At 52.3% G+C, this 27,998-nt stretch overlaps 1 protein-coding gene across 3 annotated transcripts in view; it reads right to left on the bottom strand.

The window, feature by feature from the left end:
* Nucleotides 1-27,998, bottom strand: part of NKTR (natural killer cell triggering receptor) — a 1,715,190-nt gene that overhangs the window by 529,764 nt on the left and 1,157,428 nt on the right. For all 3 annotated transcript variants that reach the window (XM_069647908.1, XM_069647909.1, XM_069647910.1), the window contains one exon: nucleotides 3,392-3,540. In XM_069647908.1, coding sequence (XP_069504009.1) covers nucleotides 3,392-3,540 — 149 coding nt within the window. The remainder of the gene's footprint in view (nucleotides 1-3,391; nucleotides 3,541-27,998) is intronic.

Raw genomic sequence — 27,998 nt, 5'->3', positions numbered from 1 at the left:
TAGGCAGTAAAGACAAAAGGAGTGTTCGTCTTCCTTGAAGACATTCTGCAGCTGGCATCCAGGGTAGACCCTGAACAGCTTTCCGGGCGTCGAGCTTCCCTTCTCCTGGGCCATGTCCGAGATGGGCCTGAGAAACTTCTGGAGTCCTCCAAAAGCGTAGCTCGACGAAATCTTCACCCTTGAGGGGCGTAGACGAATCCGACACGGGTCCCCGTTGATCGGATGGAGAGTCGGTGGAGCTTGAGGCTCTTTTGACCGAAAAAACGACGTTTTTTGAGAAAAAACGTGAAAAAATAGCACTAACGCTCGAGAGCAATAGCACGAGGATCCCAACACATGAACGTGTGGTAAAAATCTGAAGATGGCTGCCAGAGGCGGGGCTTAGGTAGAGGGCAGTCATTGGCTGTGGTCAGTATGACGCAGAGATCAGTGATTGGTTACTACTACGAAAGACAGATCAGAAACGAAACTGATACTGGTTTTTTCTTTACCGAGGATTCCCAGCCTGACGACGGGGAATATTCATGAGCATGTGAATCCATGCCAGACCCCATGCTGGAGAAATGGAGTATCGAGACCAACCACTGTGACGAATGGCAAAGTGGCTTCATTAAGGGCGTAGCAGCCACTTTAAACATCTTCATAATAAATATCATCAAGGAACAGGTGGAGAGATCAAAAGTGAACAAAGTGTACATGGCGTTTATCGATTTAAGCGAAGCCTTCGACCCAGTCAACAGGGTCCAACTACGGTTGAAAATGGAGAAATGGGGATGCCCGAAGTTCACCCAGGAAATTATACAAGAGCTCTACTCTGAAACCTGTATCAGAATTAGGCTTGATAGACCTGGCCTGCTCTAAAAAAAAAAAATAAGGACAAATAAGTGGCTTAAAAAAGGGTGCCCCTTTGCGCCAGATCTCTTCAACTTATTTACCTATGAAGTTGCAGATGCATTTAGTAACACCAGATTCTTTCCACCGAACATTGGAGGAAAAGAAATAAGCCGTCTTCTTTATGAGGATGATGTGGTCTTGCTGGACCAAACTCCAGTAGGCTTTCAGTGTCAACTTGTGGCTCTGCAGCGGTATGTAGATGAGAATGGTTTAAAGAACAATCCATCGATATCTAGGATCATGACCTTCGGTGAGCAAGCCAGAGGCAAAAGAAAAACAGTAAATTGTTGGCAACTGAAAGGACAGAAGATGCCACGAGTGTCATTGTTCATATACTTGGGTGTATGTCTCAACACAAGCAGATTAGAGGCTCCAAGATTAACTCTGATGAGATCAAAGGCCCGAAACCTGGCAAGCCAAGGTAGAGTGCTGATGAAGAAATATTGTGGGTACTCACTAAGACTCCTTATTGCGTTCTATAGATCGAAAGTTATACCATTGACCTACGGAGCGCAGAGTGTGTATTTTCATTTCGTGCTGAAAACTGGACGTTAATCGAGGGTTTATTTTTTTGAAAAAGGTGCTAAGAATTCCAAAGAGCACCCCAATGCAAGCTCCGAGAATGGAGCTGGGCTTGACAGCTATGAAAACGAAGGTAGTCTGGGCATCGCTGGCACTATACCGTAAAAAATTAGGAGCATCTGACAAAGGAGGCTTTGCCGTGCTGAAAGCGCTATAATATTCAACAGCGTGTTAACTTTAACCGAATGGAAAAACTTATGTCAGGCTATCCTGAAAGAACTGGGGGAAGATGAGACAAACAATTCGGACACAATCAAACGAAAATTATATATTCGACATTGGATAGCGACCCAAGAAGAGAGATAACCCCTGACTGCTTATGGGAAACCGTTTACTGAAGCAAGAAAGCTCAACACATTACCCAGGTATCTTGTGCAATTTCCAAATTGGTTCATTAGAGATTACAGAGATTACATGAGATTTCGACTCCACTTGTTCCGAACAGCCAAATTAAAACAAGAGGAAGAACAACCCGATACCGAATTACTGCAGACTGTGTAAGGATACACAAGGTGGAATCTCTAAAGCAACTTGTGTTAAAATGCAGTGCAATTGATGACAAGAGAAAGAACCTTATGGATGACTTCAAAAAGAACAACAAATGGAGAATAACTGAACACTGGTGGTTGGAAATCTTGAGAGGAAACCATATCTCACATTCCTTGGATTTGGTGATACTTTTGTTAATTTTTTAAAAACTAAACGAAACTGTAATTGAGTCAGAATAGTGAAGCTTGACATTTAGGTGAGTCGTCATGGTGAAGCAATGTTTATGTATCTGTTATAAATTGTGGCTAAAGGTTTGTATATATTTTAAATCAAATAAAGCCTATAAAAAAATGGTAAAAAGCAACATTATTTCTACCCGACACAGGAATACGATTATTCCCTCCTGCAGAGTAAGTAGGATAGGCATGTGAAAAACTGGCATTCAAGCCAAGGGATGAGTTACATTTATGCCTGGCTTTTTGTTTGCAACTTGAAATGGTTTACCCTGCTGTAAATGTACGGTGACCTTGCAAAATAACAGTTGCACCTTCTTACAGTTTTTAACTACCAATCTGCTTAACTTCTATCCATGGGTGCTTCCCAAAAGAATTCCCCTCTTTGGCACATGGGTGACAAGTCTACGTTTCACCATGTTATTGTAGGTCACTACAAAGCTCTCGGTTCCCAGCTGGCCTAGCAGCAAAATCTTAGGGTGGATTCCTTTGCAAAGAAAAACATCATTGAAGATAAAATGTTGTTCTCCATAACGGATACCTCAACCAGGGCAAACAGTGCATTTAATCGAAAACTATACATTCTCTAGCCAAAGGAAGCCTGATGGAGTGATCATCCTGATCTGTATGATTTTCTTTTTTTCTTTGCAGCTCCCACCAACACCAAACACACCTGGATTGTGAGAAAGAACAAACTATTCTCTGAGTAGCATCATGGAAGTTTCTGCTGCCTAGTCATGCGATTGTTGACATGATGCTCGAGAAAACCTAAAAGTTTCCACAGTAAACCACTGTTTGGTGCACTATGCAAACCATGCAAATCTAAAAGCAGATTCACACTGCAAAAGTAGCACTTACATTGTATGAAGAAAAAGGCAGCATTGCCGAAACAAAACCAAACTTCTACAATCCACAGGTTAGTCAACCCTATCAAAGGCAGTTCCCTTAAGCCAACATTTCTTAGTACCATTAACATGGTTAGTGGATTGATTTTTAATGGTAATCATGGCGTGAACATGTTCATTTTCAAACTTTGTACATCATGCAGGCTATAGATCAAGTATCTCCAGATCTACTCAGATGTAGAGTTCTGCAACAGTGTGCGCCAGTTTCAAGTAGACCACCATGAAGGGTTCTAGAATGCCATTTAAACCTATTTCCTCAATACAGACTTCATTATTTTAAAATCATACTTGTCTCCTTTAGTCCATTTTTCTCCACTTGTGGGTTTGTAAGCCCTTAATCGCTGCATTTCCTCTTTCCAGTGAGGAGGAGTCTCACTGCTTTTCTCATCATCTTCAGATTCTGAACAAGATCTTGACCGAGGTGGTGTGTGATAGCGCTATAAAAACAGAAAATTGTTGAATGAAAGAAAACAGACATATTCATAACTTCATCATTACTAGGAGTTTCAGACTTTGGATATAATCACAATGCATTTGGTAACATTATAGCATTTTAGGTGAAAGGTACTAAGGAACAAGTTACTTACCTGTAACTGTTGTTCTCCAGCATGGGTCTGGCATGGATTCACATGCTCATGAATATTCCCCGTCGTCAGGCTGGGAATCCTCGGTAAAGAAAAAATCAGTATCAGTTTCGTTTCTGATCTGTCTTTCGTAGTAATAACCAATCACTGGTCTCTGCGTCATACTGACCACAGCCAATGACTGCCCTCTACCTAAGCACCGCCTCTGGCAGCCATCTTCAGATTTGGAAGCACGTGAAGTGGCAGTATGACCAAGTGAAGAGCCGCAGAGGGGTAGGCGGGAGGGTTCGCATGTGAATCCATGCCAGACCCATGCTGGAGAACAACAGTTACAGGTAAGTAACGTGTTCCTTCTCCAGCATGGGGTCTGGCATGGATTCACATGCTCATGAATAAAGAATACATAGCAGTACACACATGCACAACCACGGGAGGTGGCAAAGGCTCAACATTAAGCATTACATCAAACTCAACATTAAGCAATTCTTACCTCCTCACCAGGCTCACCTCAGGCGAACAGGTTGCGCAGCACTGCTTGGCCGACCGTGGACTCCTCCCTGGAATCCCGATCGACGCAGTAGAATTTCGTGAAGGTGTGCGTCGACCTCCACGTAGCAGCCCTGCATATGTCCAGCAGGGGCACACCAGAAAGGAACGCCGTGGTAGCTGCGATCGCTCTGGTGGAATGGGCTCTCGGACGGCCAGGCAGCGGTCGGTTTGCCAACCGATGACAGTACATGATACAGCCGGAGAGCCATCTGGAAATGGAAGCCTTCGAGAGAGCCTTCCCCTGATTGACAGGTCCAAAATTCACAAAGAGTTGTGACGTCTTCCGAAAACACTTCGTGCGGTCCACGTAGAACTTCAGCGCTCTAGCCACATCCAGCGAGTGCAAAGTCCTCTCAGCCGGCGACGAAGGCGACGGGAAGAACACAGGCAACACCAAGGGTTCGTTGAGATGGAAGTCCGACGGTACCTTGGGCATGAAGGAGGGGTGCGTCCTGATCACTACCCTCGTGTCGTGAAAAGTCAAGTACGGGGCCTTGCAGGAAAGGGCCTGGATCTCTCCCACCCGTCGTGCGGAGGTGATGGCCACAAGAAACGCTGTTTTCCACGACAGAAACTTCAACGGGGCCAAGTGCAGAGGCTCGAACGGAGGTCCCATGAGCTTGGTCAGCACCACGTTGAGCTCCCACGCCGGGGCCGGCACCTTCACCGGCGGGAACGATCTGAACAGTCCCTTCATGAACTCTTTTACCAGACGATGAGACCACAGGGACGTACGGCCCGTGGTTCTGGTGTATCGGGAGATCGCAGCAAGATGAATCTTGATGGACGCGTGTGCCAGTCCAGCTTTGGCCAGCGTCAGCAGGTACGGCAGTACTTGGGGAGCCGTAATCCGTAGAGGGTTAATCTTCTGTGCGTGGCACCAGACAGAGAACCTCTTCCATTTGTGTCCGTAGCATTTAAGAGTCGAGGACGCCCTGACCTTTGCAAGAACCTCTCTGCAGTCGGCCGGTATGTCGTATCCTCCAAACTCTAGGGCCGCAGGAGGCAGGCCTGCAAGTTCAGCGATTTCGGGTCGTGGTGGAGGATGGCGCCTCCTTCCCTGGAGAGTAGATCTGCGTCCACCGGCAGCTTGATTGGCGGGGATGCTGACAAGTCCAGAAGGTCCGGGAACCATATCTGCCTCGGCCACGCATGTGCGACGAGGATCATCCTGCACCGCGACCTCTTGAGCTGGTTGACGAGCCGGATTAGCAGTGGCAAAGGAGGGAACGCGTAGAGGAACAGGCCCTCCCAGGGGAACGAGAAGGCATCGCCCATGCTCCTCGCCTGGGGAAACCTGCTGGCGAACCTCCGGCACTTGGAGTTCGTCGCCGTCGCAAACAGGTCGATCTGGGGTGTGCCCCACCGTCGGAAGAGGCGATCCACTAGATCCTGCCGTAGTTCCCACTCGTGGCACGAGCGCAGCTCCCTGCTGAGTGAGTCGGCGATGGTGTTTTTTATCAATGCCAGATGAAACGGCACCAGAAACATCCCTTGGGCGACGGCCCAATGCCACAGATCTTGCGCCTCCTTGGACAGGGCTGGGACCTGGTTCCGCCCTGTTTCCTGATGTAAAACATGGTGGTGGTGTTGTCGGTGAAGATCCTCACCACCTTGCCCTTGAGGGACGGAAGGAAGGACCTGAGGGCCCAGAACACTGCACGGAGCTCCAGGACGTTGATATGGAGGGACTTCTCCGTCGGGAGCCAAAGGCCTCTCGCGTGCAGATTTTCGGTGTGCGCTCCCCACCCTTCCAGGGAGGCATCCGTGGTCACTGTCTCCTGGTGGTCTGGGGTCTGGAAGTCCATGCCCGCCGTCAGATGCGCGCGGTTGCCCCACCACCGGACCGCTCGGCGGAAACTCTCGTCGAGTGTGATCCTCTCCTCGAAGCCGCCCGTCGTTTGGATCCAGCGCGCGTCCAGGAACTCCTGCAACAGGCGCATCCGGAGCCTGCACATGGGAATGAGGTAGATGCAAGAAGACATCAGTCCGAGGAGGGACTTGATGGACCTCACCTTGGCCGCGTCGGAAACCAACATCCGCTGTACCTTGCCCAGAATGGACCTGGTCCTTTCCTCCGACAGGGAGGCCAGAAGGGACACTGTGTCGAGCTTCGCTCCCAGAAACAGTGCCATTTGCGCGGGTACCAGGTGGGACTTGGCGTAGTTCACGGAGAATCCCAGGTCCGTGAGAAGTTGGACGGTCCTTGCCGTGTGTTCCACGGCGAGCTCCCTCGTCTTAGCTCGGATGAGCCAGTCGTCCAGGTAGGGGTAGACGTGGATCCCCTCGCGGCGCAGCTGCGCCGCCACCGGTGCAAGGCACTTGGTGAATACCCTGGGTGCCGACCGTATTCCGAAGGGGAGGGCTTTGAACTGGTAGTGACGCCCTTGGACCACAAACCTGAGGAATTTTCGGTGCCCCTTTAGGATGGGAATATGGAAGTAGGCATCCTCCAAATCCAACGACGACAGGAAGTCTCCTTCCTCCAGCTGCCCCAGGACGTGCTGGAGGGTGACCATCCGGAACTTCTGCGCCTTGATGAACTTGTTCAGACGTCGCAGGTCTAGGATGGGGCGCCATCCTCCCGTCTTCTTCTTCACGAGGAAGTATCTCGAGTAAACTCCGGAGCCCCGAAGCCTCTTTGGGATGAGTTCGATGACGCCCTTCCTGAGCATCGCCTTTACCTCCAGGAGAAGCTGAGGGACGTGAAGCTCTTTCCTGGCTACGGGGGGGGGGGACGCGCGGGCACCTTCTTTGAAACTCGAGCGCGTGGCCCCGGGCTAAGGAGTCCAGCACCCAACGGTCGGTGGAGATGGACTCCCACACGCTGACGAAGCTCGCCATCCGGCCTCCCACAGGGGTGCTTCGGTGGGGCCCCGACCCCACGGCCGGTTCAATCCTGTTTCGACGAGGCTTTGCCGCCTTGACCTCCTTGGCGACGACGGCAGGGTCCGCCAGACTTGCCTCGTCCTCTGTAGGCCTCCTGAGACGACGAGCGGGCCGCTTGATGGTAGGTGGAGAAACCGCCGCCAGAACCTTTGGAGGCGCCCTTGCCTCCGCTGCTCCGAAAGGGCGTCCGTCGTTGTTGCAGAACCCCAAGGGCACGGGCCGTCTCAGTGTCCGCTTTAATGGCCTGAAGGGAATCGTCCACTGTTTTCCCAAACAGGTTGTTCCCATCGAACGGCATGTCCAGGACTCTGGTCTGTACGTCTTGACGGAAGTCCGTAGCCTTGAGCCATCCACGCCGCCTAAGGCAAACGCCGTTGCCCAACTGGCGAAACCCAGTGTCGGCGATGTCCGTCGCAATAGTGATGGCGTAGTCCGTCGCCACCTCGCCTTCCTGTAGGATCTCCAGGGCATCCGCCCTCTTGTCGTCCAGTAGGAAGTCCAGCAGGGGAGCCAGTTTGTACCATAGCTCCCTGTCGTAGTGGGCCACGATAGCCAAGGCGTTGGCCGCTTTAATCGTCGTCGCTGCAGACGAGATGACCCTGCGTCCCATAGCGTCCAATTTCTTTCCCTCGCCGTCCGGTGGGGAAGTCGATGTGGAGGCCGCACCCCCCCGCGCTTTCTTCCTGGCCGCCGCGGAGACGACGGAGTCCGGGGTATGCTGCGCCCGGAGGCACAGGGGGCCGCGTCCGGGACCCGGTACTTCTTCTCGTCCCGGTCTCTTCTAGCTGGCGTCGTGGAAGGGTTCTTGAGGAGGGCGAAATCCCAAATGTCGTCCAGTAGAGGCACCGCGAGGACCGTCTTCCTCTTGGCCTCGCGCCGTTGATAAAGGAATCCTTCCTTTTTCTTCTCCTCAGGGCAGAGTTGAAAAAGCTCGGATGCCCTGGCGATCATGGAGTGGAACGATCCAATCTCGTCGGGCGGAGAAGCCCTGGTGGGAGGTGACGACGGTAGATCCTCGTCGTATACCTCGTCGTCCGTACCCGTCGCTGCCGTGTCAGTCCCCGTATCCTCCCCTCGGGTGGACGGGGAGGAGGGCTGGACGGGGCGCGACGGCTGAAAAGGAGGTGGAGGGTGAATCCTTCTTTTCTTGGGCGGGGGAGCACCAGAAGGTCCCGGTTCAGGATCCCCCGACGGGAAAGGTTCCTCCGTCGGCAACGGTAGTCTCGTCCTTATCTCTGAACATAAGGACTGTATAACCAACAAAATGGCCGCCGAGTTGTCTTGCGGCACTGGCAGAGGGGAATCCGACGGGCGATCAGGGGCCCCGTCGGCACCCTCGACGATGTCGTCGTCACCCATCCCGACGGGCCGGTCTTCTTCCACGCCAAGGCCGTGGCTTAAGACCTCAATCAGCTCTCCCTCTGAGGTTGAGGCCGAATCTACGACGACGCCCTGCCCCCCCTTTTTCTTCCCCGCCGGGGGTTTCACGGGGGTCCTATCGATGGGCACAAAAGAGGACACCCTCCGAGGTGGCAGGGAGACCCTGAGCCTGGAGGTCGCCACCACTGGTGTAGCCTCCACAGGCTGAGCCAGGGCCGCCGCGACAGTATCGATGGAGGGCTTGGCCGGATGGATTAAGGCCTTCACCACCTTAGGTGCGCTCACCGCCTTATCCTTGAGGGGGGGGGACACTGCCTCGCTCCCCCTCCGATGGGGCCTTCGAGCTCGACCGGGGCCTCTCCAGGAGCTTCGCCGGGTGCTCGCCCTTCCTCTTACCCGACCCAGAGCGTTTGCTCGTGGCTGAAGGTGCCGGGGAGGGTGCGCCCTGCCTGGCGCCCGTAGAGCCCGACCGTTCGGCGCTCCCGGTGCCAGCGGACTCGCGGTGCTTGGCCTTGTGTTGGACCCCCGTCGCCGGGGCGTCCTCAAAGGTCTTAGAAGACCGCTCGGATTTCTTCCTCTTCTTCTCGCCTGACGGGCTCTTCCCTTCCAGCCAGTTAGCAAGACGTTGATGGCGGTCCTTCAGGGTCCGCTCCGACATGTTGCCGCAAAACGCACAGTCCTTCTCCACGTGCGTCTTGTCCTCATGTAAGCAGTAGAGACAAAAGGAGTGTTCGTCCTCCTTAAAGACGTTCTGCAGCTGGCATCCAGGGCAGATCCTGAACAGCTTTCCGGGCGTCGAGCTTCCCTTCTCCTGGGCCATGTCCGGGCCTGAGAAACTTCTGGAGTCCTCCAAAAGCGGAGCTCGACGAAATCTTCACCCTTGAGGGGCGCAGACGAATCCGACACGGGTCCCCGTTGATCGGATGGAGAGTCGGTGGAGCTTGAGGCTCTTTTGACCGAAAAAACGAAGTTTTTTGAGAAAAAACGTGAAAAAATAGCACTAACGCTCGAGAGCAATAGCACGAGGATCCCAACACATGAACGTGCGGTAAAAATCTGAAGATGGCTGCCAGAGGCGGTGCTTAGGTAGAGGGCAGTCATTGGCTGTGGTCAGTATGACGCAGAGACCAGTGATTGGTTATTACTACGAAAGACAGATCAGAAACGAAACCGATACTGGTTTTTTCTTTACCGAGGATTCCCAGCCTGACGACGGGGAATATTCATGAGCATGTGAATCCATGCCAGACCCCATGCTGGAGAACTATAGTGACTACTATAGTCTATGGTTCCTTTGCCGTCTAACTCATTGGGATGTCTAATCTGCAGGGACAGGACCAGACCCTTTTCCACAGCAAAGCTATTTGAGTTACTCACTGCAGCGACTACTGCACTCCTAATCCATCTGCCTCTTTCCTCCAGACATGCAGGATGTTCTTTCCACAGAGATGGGACTAGAGCAATCTGCAAAGCAGAATTGGGGAAAAAGCTGAAGCACATGCGCAGCAACACAAACATGCCAGTTCCTCCAATCATAACGCTAGTCCCTCTTGCAGCAAGGTTTATAAATACGATGGACACTCTTTTGCAGGGACACAGGGCATCATGAAAGGAGGAAAGCGGATGTACTGTGGTCTAGGAATACAGTAGTCATTATCGTGAGCAAGTAACTTACTCGTATGTCCTGCACATTTCTTTCATACCTGCGTGAGACTACAAAGCAAGTAAAAGGGAGGCAGAACAATGACAATTACCAGCTAAGCAGAAAAAGTTCTGGAGATGTACTCTTCCAAAGCTGGCATCAGCCCTACAGCTCGAAACGCATGAGTAATGTTTGAAAAAGCCTGCTTCACACAGAATTCCCAGCGTAACATGCAGATGAAAAAGACACCAATGCCGCCTTTGCTCTAAAGAGATGCACGCAATCTTTTAGCGTCCTAGGATGCAGGAGACCACCCACTTGTCAATGGAGGACTTGGAAGCCAGAATACCTGTGGGAGAATCTCTGTAGATGACGGTTTCGTGGAGAATCTTAATTGTTTAGAGAAATCCCAATCAAATGTTAACACTCTTGCCATATTCTTGTCATGAACGTTGCCAGGTAACAAGAGGGATCCAGGAAACGTACCAGATGCTTGATTTTTTGGTTGAAGTGTAAATTCATAAACCACCTGAGGCACAAAGGAAGGATCAATGAATCTGGGTGCCACTTTATCCTTGCAGGTCACCAGATTCATGTCTGCTGAGGCCATGTGTTGGGTACGTGTTTTTTTTAAGTCCAACTAGTGTGGGACTTAATAAGACTTCTTTTGGCATTAGGTACCCAACTGTTAATATAGGACTCTACTACACAAGCCGGTAGAGTGGCTGAGCAGCCAGGCTTATTTTAGGAGGGAGTTATATGAGCTGTAGAGCAGTACAAAGAAATCAGTTCATACATACACCCGATCAAACACTAACTCACTTAAATTTATATTAAAATACATTTATTTATATATACACACACACACAAACAGCGCATGATCAAATCTAAAATGTAGCAACTACTAATAACATTGGATTATACATTAAATCAAATTATAGAAGGAACAATACAACTTTTCATATATTTTTCTAATCCAGCACACAGAGTGACTTCAGTTAAGGTCAGTAAAATCATTTTCATATATCACATTTGCAAAATTGAGTGTAGCAGGAAAATAAAGGTTAGACAGAACATAGCTAGCAACTGTTAATAACAAGTGCACTCTTCCAGAGGGATGTAGGCAATATACGAGTTTACAATTAAAGCCTATAGAAGACCCAGCATTGCCAATCAAGAAGAAGGACCTTTGGGAAACCAGCACAGCCAAAGTCAAATGGCCAGCTCCAGTTCTGATGAAAATCTTCAGAGGATTGTTAACAAGTTAGTTGTTCTTGAAGAAACCACAGGAGCTCAAGGGGAGCCTTCCTGATAACACACATGCGGTTATGCCTGCACAATGCGTTTGAGGTCAACTCTGAATTGAAGAAAACAGCACTCCCAAATCAGGGGAGCACTGAAAATGGCACTAGGTAAGCACAATTCAAGCCCCACAGAACCTGGATTGTGAAGAAGAAATTGTAGCTTTTACCCTTCTAGGTGCAGCGTTGCAGACCCAGAGTTCTGCTCCTTGGTCGTGGTGAGGAAAGGGTGACCTTTGATGGGCTTCTGCGGCAGCACTCTGGAGAAGTGCTTGCCATCAATCGATTCAGCTGACTTCAGTGGCTTTTTGTGGTTTTTGCACCTTTTTCCCAATGCCAAGAAGAAACTTATATCGCTGGTTCGATTATCTTTGATGACTCAATCCTGAACTATGGTGAGGCGACTTTTGGTTAAGAACCTGCCTCTGGAGGTCCACACAGATGCTTGCAAAGTTTCAGCCGGATTCGATCATCGGAAGACGACGCACTCTATGATGGCCCAGGTAACCTCGGTACTGGGGTTCTGCAGCCCAGGAAGGTCTCAGGACGTCGGGGATTGGCCAAAACGAAGAAGATTACTTGAGGCTAGTTGGTCCCACCAGCCTACCGGAGGAAGTCGTCCTTGGCGGACCTTCCCTGTTGATTTAAAACAGGGTCAGCACAGCTGCAGGGCCCCAACAGTGCTTCTGCAGTCCTGGAAGGGTTCTCGTCTTTCACTATGGATTCCTTGTTCCAGTGGTCGACTTGCCCTGTACTCCCAAAATCCTCACCTTAAATGGTGGATCCCATTCATTCACTCCTATGGAGCTGTCAATCACCCAGGGGTTGGCTGCCCTCTAGGATAGCCAGCTGCCCAGTTTGAACTGGATTCAGCAAAGCATACCTACAGACAAAGGACAGTGATGCTTCAGGACCCTCCCTCACTTCCTGCCCTCCCAAACACACTTGAGCGAGCCCGCAAAAGGCAAAAGTCACAAACAACTCAAACCTATTCTAAGCGATAGAGGAAATGCCCAGAAGGAACTAACCAAAAATGATAAGTTACTCATCGTAGTGACTAACGTACTTTTAGTCCATAGTCCCCTTTCCTCCATACTGTATGGGCGTCCCTTCCAAGGGACGGGAGATGGAACCTTTTTCACCAGAAAAAACCTATTCGCCTTTAATTTTAGAAGTGTGGCCCAGGGAGCATGCGCTGCCCTGACGCGGCCCTCCGGTGCCACACCTCAGTCCCCATTGATTGACACGTCAACAATAGATTTAACATTGCCTAATGGCACCAGTATTATTAGGGGGGAGGTTGGTGGGACACATGGAGGAAGGGGACTAAGAGTATGTGAGTAACTTATAATTACTCTTCTGTCCCGTCCCCTTTCCTCCATACTGTATGGGCGATTACAACCAATTGTAGCCCCAGGGTGGAGAGGAGACCCTCCTTAAGCAAATAGGTTCCTGAGAACCGCCTGTCCAAAAGCTGCATCAGATCTACAGCCGGCATCCAAACAGTAATGTTTGCAGAAAGCAGAGGGGGAAGCCCAAGTGGCCGCCCTGCTTATGACTTGCCATGGGACATGGCGTTGGAATGGGATGGCCGTTGCCTTGGCCCTGACTGCTAAGCATGCATGTTGGCCGGGAGCGGCTTGTGCTGGCCTTCATACACTTCTTTGATGGCAGAGACCATCCAGAGGGAAATTAAGCCCTACTTGGAACTGTCCAAGTAGAATGTTAGGGCACACCTGACATCCGGGCAGTGCAGCAATCTGTGCTTCGTCCTTGGGATCGGGAAAGAACATAGGAAGGACTATTTCTTCGTTCAAGTGAAATGCAGCTAGAACCTTGGGCAGAAATGCCGGGTGTGTCCACATGACTACCTTGTCCTTGTGAAAGGTGGTATATGGTTCAGAGGCGACCAGCACATAGATCTCGCTGACTCTGCGAGCCGAGGCAAGGTCGACTAGTAAGGCCGTCTTGATGGTGACCAGCCTAATGTCCACGGACGACATTGGTGCGAATGGTTTGTGCGCCAGGGCGCCCCAAAACTATGTTAAGGTCCCATACAGGGTGCAGTCTCTTGACGGGCGGGTAGAGCCTAGCGAGACCAGTCAGCTATTTCTTGGCGATAGTGTTGGAGGAGGAAAAAATGCGTTCCTCAGAGTTCCTGTAAGCCCCAATGGCTGCAAGGTATGTACGGCAGGTGTCCACCTGTACGCCCGAATGAGCGAGGTGTGCCGAAAAGGAGATCGCATCGTCTAAATTGCAGACCAAGGGGTAAATTCCCATCGAGTCTGCCCAGTGGCAGAATCTGGTCAATTTGCTTTTGTACTGGGCCCTGGTGGCTTTGCTCCTGGCGTCCTGTAGAATCTCCAGATTGGCCTGTGAGAGGCTAAGGTGCCGAAGCGTACCACGCTGTGAGGGCTAGTTTCCCTGGCGCGGGGTGGATGATTCTGTGCCAGAAGATGTGCTGGGCCCGCCAGGTGGTGTATAGGGGGTACCTCAGAGGCTGAGGAGCTCCGAAAACCATGGCCTGGCCAGCCACCATGGAGCAATCAAAATGATGAGGAGTCGGTCAGACTCCTTGATCTTGCAAATTACCCTGTGGATCAGGGGAGTGGGCGAAAAGGCATAGGCCTTCATACCGGTCCACTGGAGGTGAAATGCGTCACCCAGAGAGCTGGGGCCCTGACCCTGCCAGGATGCGAACTGGGGACACTTCTTGTGCCAGGTGGCAAATAGATCCACTTGGGGGAGACCCCACCTGTTGAAGATCTCCTGAATAACAAGGTTGTTTAGCTGCCACTTTTAATTGTCCGCTTCCAGCCTGCTGCGCCTGTCCGTCTCCAGGTTCGATTCCCCCGGGAAGTGGGCAAGAGGCAAATGTCGTTTTCCAGGGCCCATTTCCACATGATAATCGCCAGTCTGCACAGAGGAGGGGATCTGGTGCCTCCCTGCTTGTTGACGTAGTACATGCTGGTCGAGTTGTCTGTCTGGATGAGGACAGCCTTGCCCTTGAGAAGTGGTAGGAATGCTCTGAGCGCTAGCCAGATGGCGTTCAGCTCCAACCAATTGATGTGGTAGTCCTGCTCCTGCCGAGTCCAGGTGCCGTGGACAGAGATCCTCCAGGGTGGCTCCCCAGCCCTCGATAGAGGAGTGTGGTGATGGTGGCCTGCGGAGAGGGCGGCCGAAAGGGCTTGCCCGTCTGTAGGTCGCAGTCCATGGACCACCAGATTAGGTCCAGGTGGAGATATGGAGGAACTTTGATACCGGATTGCGAGCCCCGCTCTTGATTCCATGAGGCCGCGAAGTGCAGCTGAATCCTTCTCATCCTTAGTCTCGTGTGCGGCACAGCTAACATGACCGCCACCAGTAGACCCAGGAGGTGTTGGTACCACCATGCCGAGGTCACTTCTCTGCTGAGGAAGTGGGTGATGGCCTAGATTTTGTCCTCCGATGGGAAAACCCTCTCGGCGCACGTGTCCCAAATGAGTCCCAGGAATGTCAAGAGTCTGCGTAGGCTGCAGCTGTGACTTCTTGTGGTTGAGCGAGAAGCCCAGATCGTGCAGTGTGTTCATAAGGGCATGGGAAGAGTGGCGAACCGCTTCCGGAGATGTAGCCCTGACCAGCCAGTCGTCGAGGTATGGGTCAATGTGGAGGCCCTGCGCTCTGAGGAGGGCCTCCACAGCATGCATAAGTCTAGTAAAGATCCTGGGGGCCGAGTTGATGCCAAATGGACTTTGTATTGGAAATGGTAGCCCATGATCATGAACTGTAGCAAAGAACGATGGGGCTGCCAAATCGGGACGTGTAGGTACGCGTCCTTCAGTTGCAGGGAGCACATCCAGTCTCCCTTGTCCAATGTCTCCGCTATAAAAGCTGGCGTAACCATCTTGAATTTTTGCAGGGGTAGGGAGAGGTTGAGGGTGGAAAGGTCCAGCACAACTCTCAGGCCCGCCTGGTTCTTCTGAATGGCGAAAATCCTGGAGTAGAAGCCAAAGCCTTGCTGGGAAGCTGGGACTTCCTCCACTGCCTGGCTCTCTACGAGCGACCAGAGCTCTGCCAAAAGATTTGCTGTCCCAACCTGTGGGAGTGGAGGGGAGAAGGGAGGAGAGGGCAGGATAGGAAGGCGGTACTCCGTGGATACTACGGAGAGGATCCAAGGGGCTGCAACATTTTGGTGCCAGAATTGTGCATGGAGAGCAAGACTGCCCCTACCGGAGACACGTGGACTCGAAGCGCCTCGTCATGCCTTCTTTCCCTCGGAGGCTGACGCTGAGGAGGGGAACTGGAAAAAGCCCTTACTCCGCCCCCCCTTTTTGTTGTTTGCGCCAGTTCTGAGACGGAGAGCAGTCCGGCTGCCTGGATCTGCGTTCCTGGAAGCCGCAGAACCCTCCATAGGTACGTCCCTTTTCTGAGCGCTGCTGAGATTGGGTGTACGTTTTGGGCATGGTCTTTGTAAGAATGGATAAAGACTACGCCGTTTGTGAGCTGCTGTTCTTTTTGTCCAGCTCTTCACCTGTAGAGGAGTGGAAGAGGGTCCCCTCCAACCCCCCGAACGGCAGATCTAGAATGTGCTCCTGGACATCTGAGTTGAATTTCGTTGCCCGGAGCCAGGCTGTTCTCATGTCTGTGGCAATGCAGATGGCACGGCCTGAGGTATCGATATGAGTCACTGTGGCTTCCATGAGGTCATGAGCTACGAGCTTGGCTTCCGCTAGCCCCTAAAGCATGATTGGCACCGGGTGGGGAGTTCCGGGAGGAAGTCCGCAATTTCCCACGATAACCATTGGTTGGAGGCAGCCAGCAAGGCATCTGTGTTGGCCTGACACAGGTGCAAGGAGGTGTTGGAGTAGATCTTCTTGCTATACACCTCAAAGATTTTCTCCTCCTTGCCTGGCAGCGCCACAGAGGAGGCGGCTGAGGACGACTAAGGCTTGGAGTATAGGGATTTCGCAGCAATCACTGAGGAGTGTGGCTGAGGTGGGGTCGAGAGCAAGAGTGTATCCCCTTGCATCTGCCTGTACTTGGCGTGCAGGCGTTGATTGACAGGCTGCACCGAGTGGGGTTTGAGCCAACCCTTCTTGGCCAGGGAGACTACATCGGTTTGCAGTGGAATCCCTGTGTTGGCAGAGGGGCGTCTGGTGAGGACTTCAGCCAGAACCCCCTCTGCCAGCTATTCGACCTCAGGTTGGGGGAGGCCCAGGTCCTCCACCAGGCCAGCAAGACGTTCATGGAAGGCCCTGGCTGAGGATGGCATGTCCGGATCCTCCTCCTCGTCTGTATCCTGCGGATCTGGAGGATCTTGTGGAGATGGAGATGGAGTAGATGGCGCCGGAGGCTGGGGTACAGGGACTGCAGCCGGAGGCTGTGGAGCCGGCTGCACCGGGGTCTGGGGGCCAGATGGAGGCGTCTGTGGTGCTGTTAGCATGGCATGGATGACTTTCCTAATGGCGTCTTTGATGATAACCATCAGCTGAGGAGACCTCATGAGGCCGAGAAACTTCTCGAAGAGCACCTCCTCACTGGCCAAAGAGGTGGCAGGGGGTACCAACAGGGTAGCGGGGGGCTGCTGGAGCCGCTGCGTATCCTGTACATATGGGCGCAAAGGTAAACTGCCCTGCGCAAATGAAGGGTAGACTGTAGGCCATGTACCTGGTTGAGGCCAGTCCCGCCTGGACACCTGTTCTTCGCCGAATTCATGGAATGGCATCGGACGGGTGCCTCTTTTTGGAGCAGCGTCCATTTTGTCGAGCTGCCTGCCACGTGCCTGCGACGTGTTGCTCGGCCCGCTGGGCCCGGTCTCATCCAAGACTCTTGCGTGTGGATCACAAGGCCTACCCTGCTCCTTGGGCCTCAGCCTGGTAGGTGTGACACACTCGAATTAGGGGTTGGTAGAGCTGCGTTTAGGCGCCCCCTCGGATGTATTGCCGGTGTTAGGGCGTAGCCCCTCGGCCATGGTGCCGGTAAAAGGGCGTAGACCCAGTACAAGAACCAATCGGTCCCTCAACACTGCACCCGGGAGGATCTGAGGATCCCTTGATCCGAAGGCTGCTAGCTGTAGCAGCCTCGATGCACGTGCCGATAGAAAAACCTGACCAGTCCCCTCCCGCGCGGGAGAGTCCCTGGGAAGGAGTTTCCCGTGCGGGTATGCTGGAAAATATCGGCCCTACCTTGGGCCTGGTTCGATGCTTCACATAGTTCTTGAGATCCTCTGGAGGAGACCTCTAGAAGAGCTCCCCCCACCAGGCTAGACTGTTCTTCAGCACCTTCGAGGACAGAGAGTCACACGTCGAACATGATTGCCAACCGTGGTCTGGGCCAAGGCAACGTAGGCAGAGGGCGTGGGGGTATTGATATTGATATTTTATTTCTATCGCGCTCGTACACAAGTGTTTCAGAGCACGACAAGGGAGGAGAGGGGAACAGGGGAGAACAAAACAGCGATCTTACTAGGCCCAGTGACATTGAGAACGCGCAAGTGCATGGGAGAGGGGGAGGGGCAAAGTGCATGGAAGGGGGAGAAGTGGAAAGTGCGAAGCAGCGGAGAAACAGATAAATAACGATAAATAAATAATAAAGGCAACAAACAATGGTAGTGCAGACAGCAATTTTCAAGTGCTAGCTAGGTTTAAGGCAGCAGACAGGGTAGGTCTGATAAGTGCAGGAAGAAAGGGGGGGCTGTATGGTTACAGATACAGACCCCAGTGCAAGGGGGGTCCCCGGAGGCAGTGCGGTAGTGTGAGAGGTACCTGGGCCCGGAGGACAGATGGTGGCCAGGTGCACAGTGCCAAGAGAGAACAGATCAGCAGGGGAGAGGAGGAGCGAAGGCAGAAGAAAAGAGGAAGGACTTGAGGTGCTTCCGGAACCGGAGATGGTTCTCCTCAAGTTTTAGAGTGGCAGGGAGGTTGTTCCAGAGGGAGGCCCCAGCCGAAGACAGATCTACCCCCAGCTTGTTTCTTTGAAAAACGACGGACCCTGAGGGAGTTGGAGGTAGAGGAGCGAAGAGCTCGAGAGGGGAGGTATTTGCGGAGGGATAGCTGAAGGTATTTTGGACCTATGCCCAGAAAGCCTTGTGGACAATGCACAGGGTTTTGAATTTAATCCTTGCATCCACTGGGAGCCAATGGAGAGATTTCAGAGCTGGAGAGATACGATCCCAGGGCTTGAGGCCAAGGACAAGTCTCGCAGTCCTGTTCTGGATTAGTTGCAGAGGGCGGAGAGTAGAGACAGGTAGATTTAGAAAGAGGCTGTTACAATAGTCCAAGCTAGAGAGAACCAGAGCTTGCGATACCATGAGCTTCTGGGGGAAGGAGAGGAAAGGCAGAGTACCTCTAAGGAGGTGCAGTAGGAAATTTGACATTTTAGACCTCAGAGATGTGGGCGGAGAAGGAAAGGGTGGATTCAAAGATGACCCAGAAGTTCTTAGCCTCCCAGATGGGGGTAGGAGGAGGGTCAAGGGAGGCCGGCCAGAGAGTGAGGGGAAAGGATGGTGAAGGTGTGCCGATGAGGAGGATCTCCGTCTTGCTGGCATTCAGACAAAAATCATTGGCGGCACACCACTCTTGAATGGCAGTTAGGCAATCAGAGATGGGAGAGGAGGTGGCAGCCTGAAAATGAGTTGAGTGTCGTCAGCGAAGCACTGAAAATTTGAGCAGAAAGTAGCAATGCAGTGGGCGAGAGTTGCCAGGTATTGGTTGAAAAGCCAGGGCGAGAGGTTAGACCCCTGGGGAACACCACAGGTAGAGAGGAAGATAGATGAAAGGAAGGACCCAAGTTGGACCTGGGAGGGTCCATCTGAGAGGAAAGAGGTCAGCCAGGCCAGAGCCTGATCAGTGATACCGAGGTTTTCACAGAGAGGTTTGAGCAGGATGGTATGGTTGAACGTGTCGAAGGCAGAAGAGAGATCGAGGAGGAAGAGGACAGAGGGAATGTTAGAGTCAAGGTTGGAGAGCAGATCTTTACGGATGTTCAGGAGAGCAATTAAAGGGAGTGGGAGGAGGCCGACAGGCGAAGCCGCCGGGAGAAGGCCAAGGGAAAAGGCCTTCCCCCCTCTCTACAGCTCCGCTGCGAGGGAGACTGCCAGCGATCCAGAAGCACGGCCCCAAACAGCATGAGAAGCCCTCATCCGCTCCCCGTCCACGGCCGCTACCCGCCCAGCACACGTGGTCCGTGTGTGGGCCCGGCAGCAAGATGGTTGCCCTGGTTGCCCAGGCAACCAACATCAACATGCCCTTGCCCGGGAATACGGACGAAACGCCCGCGAAACCCAGCATCCTGAGCCAGGCCTCTCACTGGTGCACACAGCCTGCCAGCCCCGCCCCTCCTGCTTTAAAGGGAGTGGGAGGAGGCCGACAGGCGAAGCCGCCGGGAGAAGGCCAAGGGAAAAGGCCTTCCCCCCTCTCTAGAGCTCCGCTGCGAGGGAGACTGCCAGCGATCCAGAAGCACGGCCCCAAACAGCATGAGAAGCCCTCATCCGCTCCCCGTCCACGGCCGCTACCCGCCCAGCACACGTGGTCCGTGTGTGGGCCCGGCAGCAAGATGGTTGCCCTGGTTGCCCAGGCAACCAACATCAACATGCCCTTGCCCGGGAATACGGACGAAACGCCCGCGAAACCCAGCATCCTGAGCCAGGCCTCTCACTGGTGCACACAGCCTGCCAGCCCCGCCCCTCCTGCTTTAAAGGGAGTGGGAGGAGGCCGACAGGCGAAGCCGCCGGGAGAAGGCCAAGGGAAAAGGCCTTCCCCCCTCTCTGCAGCTCCGCTGCGAGGGAGACTGCCAGCGATCCAGAAGCACGGCCCCAAACAGCATGAGAAGCCCTCATCCGCTCCCCGTCCACGGCCGCTACCCGCCCAGCACACGTGGTCCGTGTGTGGGCCCGGCAGCAAGATGGTTGCCCAGGCAACCAACATCAACATGCCCTTGCCCGGGAATACGGACGAAACGCCCGCGAAACCCAGCATCCTGAGCCAGGCCTCTCACTGGTGCACACAGCCTGCCAGCCCCGCCCCTCCTGCTTTAAAGGGAGTGGGAGGAGGCCGACAGGCGAAGCCGCCGGGAGAAGGCCAAGGGAAAAGGCCTTCCCCCCTCTCTGCAGCTCCGCTGCGAGGGAGACTGCCAGCGATCCAGAAGCACGGCCCCAAACAGCATGAGAAGCCCTCATCCGCTCCCCGTCCACGGCCGCTACCCGCCCAGCACACGTGGTCCGTGTGTGGGCCCGGCAGCAAGATGGTTGCCCTGGTTGCCCAGGCAACCAACATCAACATGCCCTTGCCAGGGAATACGGACGAAACGCCCGCGAAACCCAGCATCCTGAGCCAGGCCTCTCACTGGTGCACACAGCCTGCCAGCCCCGCCCCTCCTGCTTTAAAGGGAGTGGGAGGAGGCCGACAGGCGAAGCCGCCGGGAGAAGGCCAAGGGAAAAGGCCTTCCCCCCTCTCTGCAGCTCTCCGCTGCTCGACGGCGTTTGTCGGCGCGGCTGGCCACATCACTAAAGGTAAGGCTGCAATCATGAGCCTCAACGCTTTGACACACCACCTGATGCCACCCCTACCCTCTGCAAGGAACGCGCGATTAAGATCGCGCACAGCCCTGGCCCCTCCAACCTCCCTCGCTCCGCATCTCCACACGCGGAACAAACGCCTGGGGGGGAGAACATTCTGCTTTGCACAACATCGGCTGATACAGGCAACCATGCGCCACCCGCCTGCCCTCCGTCACATGCCTCCTGCGGCTACTGCAGCACCACAACGCCCTTCAGTAGCAACGCCACTAGCAGACGCTGCCCCCACCAATGGACATAACCCACTCCAGGCTGGCCACACACCGCCTCTTGTCTCTACCATATCCACAGAGCAAGCGCTAGCTGACGTCTTTGCGCCCACCGTTATTGATGTGCCTGATGCCCCCATTGATACCAAACTGCTTGCGCTTGTTGCGCCCACTGTTATTGATGTGCCTGATGCCCCCATTGATACCAAACTGCTTGCGCTTGTTGCGCCTACTGTTATTGCTGTGCCTGATGCCCCCACTGCTACCAAACTGCTTGCGCCTGATGCGCCTACTGTTATTGATGTGCCTGATGCCCCCACTGCTACCAAACTGCTCGCGCCTGATGCGCACACTGTTACCACTGTGCATGGTACCCCCAAGCTTGTACATGGATCTGTACCTACCACTTCTCTGAAATGTGGCCTGGTCAATGCCCGATCTATCCCAGCCCATGCCCTGGATATTCATGACCTCATACTCAAAAACAAGACAGACATCCTCATTATCACTGAAACCTGGCTGAATGAAACCTCGGGCACAGCCCTCGCCCTTGCCATCCCAGATGGTTATACTATCCACAGACAAGATAGACCCCTCACTAGGGGCGGCGGAGTAGCTCTCATCGCCAAAGAAAGCTTTGCTATCAGAAGAACAGAAGGCAACCTTGGCCACAACTGTGACTACCTCCCACTCAAAATCAATCTCTCCCCTAATATGACTTTGGCCCTCCACATCGTTTATCGCCCCCCGGGGCCTATCACTGAATTCCATGAATCCCTTATTCACTCCCTCTCCAGCAACTTGAAAAAGACATCCAAAGTCCTACTCGCAGGTGACCTTAATCTTGGCCTTAATGATCCCAACGACGCCCACGCAGCCACCTTGGAAAAAGCCCTATCCACTTTAGGATTCGCGCAAGCCGTCTCCCTTCCCACCCACTCCAAAGGACGCTCACTGGATTGGATCAGCCACCACAACTGCCCAGTACTTATTACTGAGAACTCACCCATACCGTGGTCCGACCATCACTACATCCAATTCAACATCGATACCTCCAAAGAGCCCCCCCTGCCCACTATCCCCCTCCCTCCAGGGCTCTCCAGAAGCTCCCGTCAACTCACCGCGGAAAACATTACCCCACTCCTGAAAGTGCCCGCACTCCAGGCCCCCTTCTCGCAGGACCCAGAAACCCTTGCCAGATCCTTCAATCTAGCAATCACCCAAGCAGTTGACGCTATTGCCCCCCTCACTCTCAGAAAAGCTAAGAAATCCAAGCACACCAATGTCTGGTTCACCCAGGATCTGCTCCAAATGCGCATAAAGAAACGAGCCGCCCTCGCAGCCTGGAAAGCCAACCCCAATGATGCAACCAAACTAGCTTTGAAGACCATCTCCAAAGACTATAAACTAAGCATAGTCCATGCTAAAGCAAACTCTTTTAACACTAGGATAGCCAACGCCAAATCCGGCACAAAGGAAATCTTCCCCATTTTTAGGGAGCTGGAAACCCCTTCCACCCCGCCACCCACGCTCCTAAAGGATGAGAAATGGTGCAACGACATTCAATCGGCCATGCTCAACAAACTAAACACCCTACAAACAAAAATCCAAGCTCACCAAAAGGCCCTTACCCTACTAATTGCCACTCAGAATAGCAAACAGAATAAAGAGACCAAAATCAAACCCTTCCCTGTATTCAACTTCAAGGACGTGACGGAATCTGAAGTCATTTCCCTCCTAAAAACCATTAAACCATCTAACTGTAAGGGCGACGCCTGCCCCTCTCAGCTCATTAAGGACTGCGGCGCGACACTTGCACCCTTCCTGACAGCATTCATCAATGCCTCCTTCCAGTCTGGCCATGTCCCATCTGACCTCAAGGAGGCCTGGGTACGACCGCTCCTCAAGAAGCCCTCCCTTGACCCCGCGGCACCAGGGAACTACAGGCCCATTACCACCGTCCCCTTCCTGCTTAAAATTCTGGACAAAGCAGCCTACCTGCAAGTCCAGAAATTCCTCGAGGATCACCACCTTCTGGGCCTTCGGCAGTCTGGCTTCAGGCCACGACACGGCACCGAAACTGCCCTCCTCGATTTAAAAAATCAAATGGACGACATCAGAGACGCTGGTAAACCAGCGCTCCTTCTGCTCCTTGATTTATCGGCCGCGTTTGACCTCGTGGACCACAATACTCTTTGCCATCACCTCTCCATCGCAGCAAACTTCTCCCCTAAAGCATGTGCATGGATCACCTCCTTTCTACAGGAAAGGGCCATGAAAGTCTTCTCAGACTCAGCATGCTCTTCCCCTAGTCAGATCAAATGTGGAGTGCCTCAGGGCTCCTGCATTGCACCCACCCTCTACAACCTATTTACTAGGCCCCTTTTCAACCTTCTTGACACCCTGGGTATCTCATATACCAACTACGCTGATGACACCCAGGTGCTCATCCCCCTCACAGGTGACTATGAGGCAGATAGGATCACCCTCAACTCCATCTACTGTACCATCCAAGCCTGGATGGCTGAAAATTGGCTATGCCTAAATAGTGACAAAACCGAGCTTCTGCTCATTGGGTCACCTACCATCCTGGGCAACCTCAACAAGAAATATCGCTCCTTCACCATCGATAATATACCCATCGCTGTGTCCCATACAGTAAAAACTCTGGGTGTCTACCTAGACTCTAATCTCACCATGAATAGACAGGTTAACGCCATTGCTGCCTCTTCAGCATACTACTCAAAACTGCTTAACGCAGTAAGACCCTTCCTAACGACACAGAACTGCCTTACTATCGCTAGAGCCACTATCGGCTCAAGACTGGACTACTGTAATGCTCTCCTCGGAGGCACCTCCAGCAAAAACATTGCCAAACTCCAACTTGTCCAGAACAATGCCCTTAGGGCTGCCACTGGATTCCCAAAAAAGGACCACATATCGGACCTAAGGAGACAGGTTCACTGGCTTCCTGTCAAAGAGAGAATCATCTTTAAAATCCTCTCCATCACTCACAAATGCCTCCATGATCTGGCACCCCCCTACCTCGCCCAGCGCATCGCCTTCCCCACTTCCACAAAGCCATCTAGGCTAGCCTACACCAACTTGATCACCAAGGCCAAAACCTGCAGAGTGCGTGCAGGGGGCTCCTGCTTCCCAGCCATCGCTGCCACCCACTGGAACGCACTACCTTCACACATTAGGGTAATCTACTCTCACCTAGCCTTCCGCAAGGCCATCAAAACCAGCCTGTTTGTCTGAAATGTCAGGCGCCGTATGCCCATCTGTACTCTGTAACCTAGCACATATGATGTAACCAAGTAACCGCATGCCCTAATGTACTCATGCCTACGTACACTTTCATGTAAACAGTGCCTCAATGCCTTGGGGCTGTAGTGATCTTTACAAATGTAAAAAATAAATAAAATAAAAAATAAATTTCCGTGCTTCTGGCAGCTCTGAAGCCAGACTGGTGGTCATGGAGACAGGCAACAGAATTGGAATGAAGGTTAATCTGAGAGATGGCCAACTTTTCCAGGAGTTTGCCCAGAAAGGGAGTAATGGAAATTGGGCGATATTTAGCTGGACAAGAAGGATCAGCTTTGGGTTTCTGGAGAAGAGTATGCACAAAGAAGTGCTTCAGAGTGGAGGGGAAGGATCCTGAGGCAAAGGCGTGGTTGCAAAAATCCGCAAGGGCCGGAGCGAGGGTGTCAATGTGGTCCTTGGTGGTTTTAGAGGAAAAGGGATGAACCTGTTTTGACAAGGCTTTCATAGATCCGACTTGTCTAGCTACCTCGTCAGGGGAGTAAAGAGGAAAGGACGGGAAGGATGGTGGGGGGGTGGCTAAAGGAGGGTCAGCAAGCACAGATGGAGAGGGGAGGAGGGGTGTGGGTGGAGAGGGTGGATAGGATGTCCTGTTTTTTTTTTTTTTAATGAAGTGAGAGGCAAGGGTATTGCCAAGAGCCTGGGAGGCAACAGGAGGGGTAGAGACTGCAGGAGGGTTGGCCAGCTCCTTGCAGAGGGTCTTAAGTTGGGAAGAGCCCGTTGCAGGATGGACACCTGCTGAACCCTGTAGAAGTCGACATGCGCTGGTGAGGAGCGGGACACCTGAGGACCGAGTACCTGAACGATAGATAAGACAAAAAAGACCAAGAGAAGTAGTATCTGCACCTGGAATAACATGGCCGAAGCCAAACCCAGGAGCGTTGGTGAATTCGGCCCGTTCCAGTAGACGCGGAAAAGGGGACTGGGGTGTGGCTGCAGAGTCATGGCAGCACATGCTCCATGGGCCACACCCCCGCGAGCCTCTAAATTTAAAGGGGAAGAAGGTATTTACTGGTGAAAAAGTTCTGTCTCCCGTCCCTTGGAAGGGTCGCCCATACAGTAGGGAGGAAAGGGGACAGGACGTAAGAGTAATGTCAAATAAAGAAGACCGGGGCCATTTTGAGAAAATGGTCACCCATAGGTGCTGTACTGCAGCTGAGAAATCAGCCCGCTAGTAACCAGCACAAAAAGGTAGTAAAAAGTAACTACTGCCACCAGCCATTTAAATTAGTCAGTGTAACAAAAAGGTACACGAGTGGTGTGTGCTGGACCCAGGAAAGGAAAGGTAAGTAAGATAAAAAGTTAACTTACTATTCTTGGGAACTGTAGGTCGCACAGGAATATGCATTCAAACAAAGAGAAGTCCAAGGGACTCCTCAGTGACACCACACAGAGGGTGCTCTGTGTCACTAAGCAAAAAGCAGATGCCTATTGAAATTACCAGACTCCATTAAACAGTAAGAAATACAAATCGCAATTAGAGAAAAAGAATGAGTAAGCGGTAGAAAGTGCAACTCACTCAGGAGATTAATTTTTTTTTAAAAACTTCCACAGTCCAACAAAAGTGCTGGGGTCTCAGGTTACAGGGAATTGGCACAGAAACTGAAAATTCTCCCTAACACCATGGGCTTGATTAGTTTATGCAAGAATGCAGAGAGCACCACATTTAATCGCACATTCATTCCTCACCAAAGGTTTCGGTTTAAATAAGCCCTATTAATGACTTCCGACAACAGGATTTATTAGGGAGAAGAGCATGTCCCCTGAGAAAAAGGCACCCACAGCAGAAAATTACATCAACCCAAGCTAGAAATAAATGAAGACAAATCCAGAAATGCTTGGTTTTGTTAGGGCTCTCTTGGATGGACCTAATCAGAGCTGCTCATAGTATTCCAATGATCCCAGAAGAGAGGCCCAAGTGCCCATGCACTGGGGGACCAAAGCATATGATTCGCGATTGTGGAAGGGTGTGAAGCACTTTAATACACTGTTGACTCAGAATGAGAGAAGTAGTATTTGAGGAGGGCTTGCTGTTTATTCCAGTGGATCTGACAACGCATACCTAACTGGCCAAAAAGAGACTACAAAGAGCATCCCAGGGTCGGTCTCAATTTGTGCATGATCTTTTTTATCAGCACCAGTCAAGGGAAGACAAAAAGGCTTTCCCCACTCATGGAAGGGGAATGGTTCCCCATCTGAAAGGCTCCCTGGCAGAGGTCCACAACAAAGGAGCAGAAATGACTTACCGCAATGTTCTTTCTATGGATTCTTCTCCAGCAGATTCCTCATCAAATATTCCCTCCAGCTCGGCTTCTTTGAAACATTTTCGATGGGGCGTAGTGGACCTCCACCCGGCCATAGACCATCTATGAGTCTTGCTCGGCATCTGGTCTTGACGCCGGGCATCGTATAAATACCTCATCACTACGTTCCCCCCCCCCCCTCCCGCCCTCCGAGCACATCACGCTGCATAGGAAAACAGAACAAACGGGCAAACGAGCCCTTAAAAATGAAATAACTATAGACCTCGGAAAGAGGAAGAATTGCAACAAACACTACCAAGTAGCTTCAGAAAAATGTCTTCAAACGTGAAAGTGGCACACTAACCACTGACTTCCTGAGCAGGGCTGGATGGGAGGGGAGGTGAGGAATCTGCAGGAGAAGAATCCATAGAAAGGACATTACGCTAGGTAATTTTCTCCTTCAATGGATTGCCTTTCTCCCGCAGATTCCTCATCTGATAAGACTCCTAAAGCTGTAGATTAAGGAGGCGGGCAGAAAGCTATACTAAGAAATTTTGCAGCACTGCCCTGCCAAAACGCACATCAGCTGTATAAGCCACATCCAGACTATAGTGCTTAGCAAAGGTATGAAGGGATGACCATGCCACAGCGCGACAAATAACCCAGATAGGGACTCCCCTCTGTAATGCTTTTGTCGCAGAGACTGCCCTTGGCGAATGGGCCCTGATGCCTGCCGGTAATTCCTTTCCAACCAACTGGTAGCATTCCGCCATACAGAAAATTATCCAGCAGGATAAAGTTTGCTTAGTTATGGGCAGGCCCTTGCGGGCATAGGAAAAGGCCACAAAGAGCTGGTCCGCTCTTCTGAAATCAGCCGTCTTCGAAATATATTAACTCAACGCCCTTTCAGGGCTAGGCGATGTAACCGTTCCTCCCGCTTAGAACGGTGTGGAGGAAGATAGAAGACCGGAAGGACGATGGATTGCAACAGGTGGAATTCTCAGATAACCTTGGGGGAGGAAGCCAGGCCTTACCCTGAGTGAGACTTTCTCCCAGGAAAAACACAGGAAGGGTGGTTTACAGCATAAAGCCTGCAGTACACTCACAGCCTAGCGGATGTAATAGCCACCAAAAAGGCTGTTTTCAAAGAGAGAGGTCTGAAGGGACAAGCATGCATAGGCTCAAAAGGAGCCGCCATGAGAAAAGTCAGTACCAGATAAG

The sequence above is a fragment of the Ambystoma mexicanum genome, chromosome 2q, assembly GCF_040938575.1.
Source record: "Ambystoma mexicanum isolate Mex_15411 chromosome 2q, UKY_AmexF1_1, whole genome shotgun sequence".
Classification (NCBI taxonomy): domain Eukaryota; kingdom Metazoa; phylum Chordata; class Amphibia; order Caudata; family Ambystomatidae; genus Ambystoma; species Ambystoma mexicanum.
This window is presented reverse-complemented; position numbering and strand designations above follow the sequence as displayed.